Consider the following 6,011-nt stretch of genomic DNA (forward strand, 5'->3'; position numbering starts at 1 on the left):
GTAGTAGCTAGTGAATTAACGTTCTATTACATCGCCTAGTCCTACTTACGCCAGTGGACTAGGAATAGGAAGCTCAGAGTAGTGATTAGTGAGCTATTTCGCAAGGGATTGGTTATAAAAGTTTTGTTAATTCGTCGTGGGATTATAGTGATGAGACTATTCATGTAAGGCATCACATCAACAATAGAGAACTAGGGGATTCTATATACAACCTGTCCGCTTTCATAATTATGTCTTAACTCTTTATTATTTTCGCTTTGAAATTTGAATCACATAAAATATTTTGATTGGATGTCAGTATAATATTTTTTTACACTAACAATGCACTACCTTTAACTTCAAAAATTATTTATTTTACAAGCATAACAATCACTATTAAATAGAGAATAAATTATTATTTACAACATGCTCTTAACAAATAAATATTTATTCATACAACTTTGCTTTTATTTTGAATAAAGTTATTTGACAATTTATAATTTTACGTACATTATAGTATCATTATTATAATTATCAAAATCATAATAATTGAAGGCTATGTCTAAAAAATGAAAAAATTATAATTATCAAAATTGTTGTTTCTAGTTTATCTTTTTATTTTTTCAACGGAAAATGAATAATTAAAGGCATAAATTTCGTTTTGGAAAGAGATATATGTATAAAACATACTCGCTATGGCTGTTTACGGAACAGTCACATTCCATGGACTCAACGGAAGACCTGCACTTCTTATTAACAGCGCAACGCCGGGAACTCACGGCGGCGGAATCCATGGAATCCGATCTCGATTTCGCTTTCCATCTCCAGTTACAGGAAGCCCTTGCCGCTTCCCTCACCGATCATCCCTCATCCTCCATGGGTGCTATACTCGTAGAACTCCCCTTGGACGACGACGACGTTTCCAAAGCACCGTCTCTCCAGTTGGAAGAGCTCGCAAGGATGGAGATCGAGATGAACGACAGAGAACAGAGCGAGAGAATAATGCGCGAGGCGAAGGTTGATATCAACCGTCGGATTCACGATCAGAAAATGGCGTCGGAGATTCTCAATTTTCCTGGAGAAGATTGGGATGAATGGGGCGATAATTTCGAGAAACCGTTCGGTGAGGGGAGTTCGAGTTCGTCTGGGTTGAAGAGTGGTAACGTTGAAGGTGCGTCTGTTAGGGTGTATTTTAAGGGTTTAGTGAGTGAAGAGACTGTGAGAGGGGAGAAAGTTTCGTTGGCTGGGATTGGTGTTGCGGTTTGTGATTTGACTGATAATTTGATATTTGAAGTTTCTAAATCCGTGGTTGGGAATGGAACTAGTAAAATTGCTGTGGAGCTTAAGGCTTTGATTGAAGCTTTCAATGCTGTTATTGCTTTGGATTTGACGCATGTTATTTATTATGGTGATTACTATCCACTTTTCCAATTTGTGAGTCCCTCTTACTCTCTCTATGCATCATGCATGAACCCTAGTTTAAGTATAAAATAGATTTTAGTGTTATAGACTTATAGTTTAACACAATGTTATGTGCTCTTGTGTTTGGAAGAAGAGTGGAATGTGAGTATATTGATAATGTATAGGCATGTTAATCATCACTTGAGATTCAAAATGCGAATGAGTGTGAGTTGGAAACTTTACGAAACACAAGTTTGGGGAAGTCTCACATTGATTAGAAAAGTGGAGATTTGAGTATTTATAAGTGAGAGAACCCACCCTCATACCACCTTAAGGTTTTGGGTGAGTGTGTGGTGTGTCTCTCACAAGGTGTGTTGCTCATAGAGAAAAAACGCCCTAAGGAATGTAAAAATGCTCCCTCATGTTGAACCCCAAATCAATGTTCCAACAGTTTTTTGAATTGGGAGTGAAATTTGATTGTATGAATCATAATATGCATGGTCAATGAGACATTATAGTTTTAAGTAAAAAGTAAGTGGCACATGCAAAAGTATATCCCAAAAGTATAAGTAAAATTGATGTATTTCAAGATTATAAAAAAGATTGACACAAGAAAATTGGATGGCTACACACATTTGATAGAAACAAGTGGTTGGCTACACAAAGTTCTGGTGTGAAAGTTGCAAATTTGCAATTTGTCTCAATGTATTGAGACTCATGTTGGAAAATAGATACACACAGTGATTTGTATAGATTGGGTTCTATTTTGTTTGGAATCGACGTATGATAACATGCATCTATCATAAGATGGTAATAACCATGTGCATAATTCAAACCGGTGAATTCTACGATATAGAAACCTTGTATTTTGTAACTTGTAGCATATCCAATTTATTTTTTAGAGCTGTTTTTGTTTTAATGTGGCTTGCTTGATTTCATTTGAAAATTTGGCAACGCCCTTTGGAGAATTTATTGTCAATAGAAACGGTAGTTTTTGAAATTTTATGACGATTAGTGATAAGTTAGGGATCATGTGTCCTTGGAATGCCATGTTGCTTGAATTGTACTTTGTTTGATGTGTGAGTTTAAGATGATGGGAACGAGTTACCATGTGATAATGTTGTTTTTTGTGTGGAGTTTTTTAACATCTTGTTTTACTTCTCAGTTAAGTGGAAAATGGCCTGCGAAACAGCGGAAGATTGCTATGCTAGTTAATCAGGTGAATCTGCTCCAAAGAAAATTTGAATACTGCAGTCCAAGGCTTGTGGCAAGACATGATCTGAAATTTGCATTAAAGCTTGCAAGAGATGCAATTGTTTCTCAGTCCAATAGGCCTGCTGAATCTAGCAGTGTAAACAGTCTGAATGAAACTTGTGTCATTTGTTTGGAGGATACTGATCGTAGTCAAATATTTTCAGTTGATGAATGTCAGCACAGGTATTGCTTTTCTTGCATGAAGCAACATGTGGAGGTGAAGTTGCTTCATGGAATGGTGCCAAAATGCCCTCACGAGGGATGCAAGAATGAACTTCTAATTGACAGTTGCCGGAAATTCTTGACTTCTAAATTAATTGAAACCATGCAACAACGAAAATTGGAAGCTTCAATTCCGCTTACTGAGAAAATCTACTGTCCTTATCCAAGATGCTCTGCATTAATGTCAAAAACTGAAGTTTTAGATTACTCCCACAGTCTTATGGGCTCTGAACAATCAGTACCCAAGAAATGCGTGAAATGTCATGGTCTTTTCTGTTTCAGCTGCAAGGTCCCTTGGCATAGTGGTATGACATGTTATACTTACAAAAGGTTGAATCCTAATCCTCCAGCAGAAGATGTGAAGTTGAAGTTTCTAGCATCAAGGAGTCTTTGGCGGCAGTGCGTCAAGTGTAACCATTTGATTGAACTTGCTGAAGGTTGCTACCACATGACTTGCAGGTACTTCAATATTTGCTTTGTTTAAACCTTTGTCATAATCATTTTGTTTTAAAATCTCCTTTTCTTTCTTTCTTTTTTTCCCTAACAATAAAAGGACAGGGAGCATGCCTAATTCTCTTTAGATATATTTTTATCAATTTTTCTGGCATTCGAGTCATATGATATGATGAGCAATGGTTTAGTGGAGTTGAAACAAAATATAAACCAGTTTGCTATACTTGTTAAGGTGCCTTGATTTTTACCACCATGCCCAGTATTTAGTGGTTAACAATATGACCCATACTTTTATAACCCATACTTTCTGTCTACTGGGACTAGTTTTGTCTTTATTTTCCAGCCAGGGTGTGAGTTCTAGGGCACATCTTGTGCTTTGGTTCAAGTTGTTGCATTGCATTTAATATATTTTGCTGTCAAAACAAAAAAATTGGCGGATTCTATGGTGGACTTATGTTCAAAAATCACTTGAAATAATGACGATGACTAAGTGCACTCCTTGGATATAGAAGTTCAATGTCACCCTTGATTTTAAGAGTGCGGCAGTGATCCAATCTGTGTCAGTTTGACACAAATGAAAGAAAACAAATAAGAGTTACTTGTTTTCATTTCCGCTTATATTTTTGGAATTTATATCAATCAGGTCATCGTCATGAACTTTTACTTTCAGTTGGAGTTTCGAGTGATTTTTAAATGCTGGTTCACCAATCAAAGTGGTCTACAGTAGAGTTTGCAACTGAAATCATGTATAGTATAAAACTTTGAGTATATTATATTTAACTATTTTTGCCCCTTCAAAGAAATTGGTCAAGCTCTGCTAATGTTTATACTGTATAGAGCTAACATTCATGACAATGTTTAGAAGAATTTTGTTTTGAAATTTTATGTGCATTGTGAGACCAAAAGGTTGCTAATAACTGTACAATGGAAGTTAAAGTAAGCTTATTTGACAAAGAAAATATGTCTAGTTTTGCTATAATAGTCTAGTTCACAGTACTCTAATTAATCATTTACAGTAGTAGTTTACAGATTTCCATGAATGGCAAAGCAGGTCATTGGTGTTTAATCACAACATTTGGCTTAATGCTAATTTCATTTCTTGTCCATGTTATCATTACTTATGTTTTACTTTGTTCTTCTGTTGATTGCAGATGTAGTTACGAATTTTGCTATAAATGTGGAGCTGAGTGGAAGGACAAAAAGGCAACATGTTCTTGTCCACTTTGGCAAGAGGAAAATATTTGGTTAGAAGATCATCAGGACGACGAAGATGAGGATGACTCTGATTATGATGATGACTTTTATTAGGAAACTGACAACTTAACTGGCTTGACTTATGTTTGAATTACTCTTTTTTTGAACGGTAGGTTTGGATTACTACTTGTAAATGTTTCTTTTTACATTGGAAAAGTTACTCTATACTATGATAAATAAGCAAATCACAATATAAATGCTACTCCCTCCTCCAATCCAAAATGATTGTTGTTTTAGTAAGGAAAATTTGTTTTAAAGTGAATGTTATTCTAATAATTGTTATTTTTTTAATTGTATTCTTTAATTATTATTATGTACACTATTTTTAATATATTCATAAGGTTAATTTAATAAAAATATAAGGTAAATTTAATAAAAATATAATATTTTATGATAATATTATTACATTTTTTATTTTATGCACAAAAGTTTTGAATTAATAGTTATTATAAAACGGAGGGAGTAATATGATCAACATATTTTGAAGTAATTTTTCGGAGGCAACTCAAATTTGAAAGTTAGTAATAAATATAAACTTTTTTTCAAGCATCGAAAGATATCAAAATGAATTATTCGGCCTTAAACAGGTAGCCCTAACAGACCACATCGGGTTTTATTGAGTCGAGTCAAAAGAATTATGTTAAAATAGAGAAATATTCATTCCGTTTTATGAAGGTATACTCTACACTTCTGAAAGTCTAAAAATGTCTTTATTAACTAATAGAGATGTATTTTTGGATGCACTTAAAATCACATACCTAAAATCACATCAGTTCTCATCATTCAGCTAAACACTTCATTTTTGTCAAAATTAGTCCGTTCATTTTTGTCAAAATTTAGTCCGTAGATGCATCTATCTAAAGTTTTTGGAGTGAATCTGAACATGTATCTTCGTAAAATTTCATGAAGTCATTTTAAGCTATTGGAATGTGATAGAGGATATTTCGGAGATATATCTCCGTAAAACTCCATGAAGTCATTTTAAGCTATTTGAATGTGACAGAGATATTTCAGAGATGCATCTCCGAAAATCCTCTGAATGCTTTCTAGGAAGCAACCTTGTCTTAACTTTGACATTTTTTAATTCCAATTTATATTTTCGATCATTTTAGATCATAAATTAAAAAACACATACATTAATTTTTTAACCATAAATTAAAAAACGCATACATTAATTGATTCAAACGTACTATAAATACATAAAAAGTCATACATTAATTAAATTACCATCAAAATGTACCGATCATACATAAATTGTTCATAAAATATAAAAAAAATACAAACAAACATAAACTATTGAGTATGTCTAACTCCTCTGTCTGTACTGCAAGACATTTCATGCCTCTGCCATAATATTTTGTAAGAGTCTCAACTGGGGACTGTCTGCCACAAAAAATCTAACCTCTATGTCCGATCTCACCATATTCACAATACGCTAACAAATCGGC

General features: G+C 33.9%; 1 protein-coding gene across 1 annotated transcript; it reads left to right on the plus strand.

Moving 5' to 3' along the window:
* Nucleotides 1-631: 631 nt before the first annotated feature.
* LOC127104507 (E3 ubiquitin-protein ligase RSL1) lies at nucleotides 632-4,785 on the plus strand. Its single transcript, XM_051041691.1, has 3 exons — nucleotides 632-1,413; nucleotides 2,546-3,315; nucleotides 4,461-4,785. The coding sequence occupies exons 1-3, from the start codon at nucleotides 655-657 to the stop codon at nucleotides 4,615-4,617; spliced, it is 1,686 nt and encodes a 561-aa protein (XP_050897648.1). The 5' UTR covers nucleotides 632-654; the 3' UTR covers nucleotides 4,618-4,785.
* The last annotated feature ends 1,226 nt before the right edge of the window (nucleotides 4,786-6,011 follow it).

The sequence above is a fragment of the Lathyrus oleraceus genome, chromosome 7, assembly GCF_024323335.1.
Source record: "Lathyrus oleraceus cultivar Zhongwan6 chromosome 7, CAAS_Psat_ZW6_1.0, whole genome shotgun sequence".
Lineage (NCBI taxonomy): Eukaryota > Viridiplantae > Streptophyta > Magnoliopsida > Fabales > Fabaceae > Lathyrus > Lathyrus oleraceus.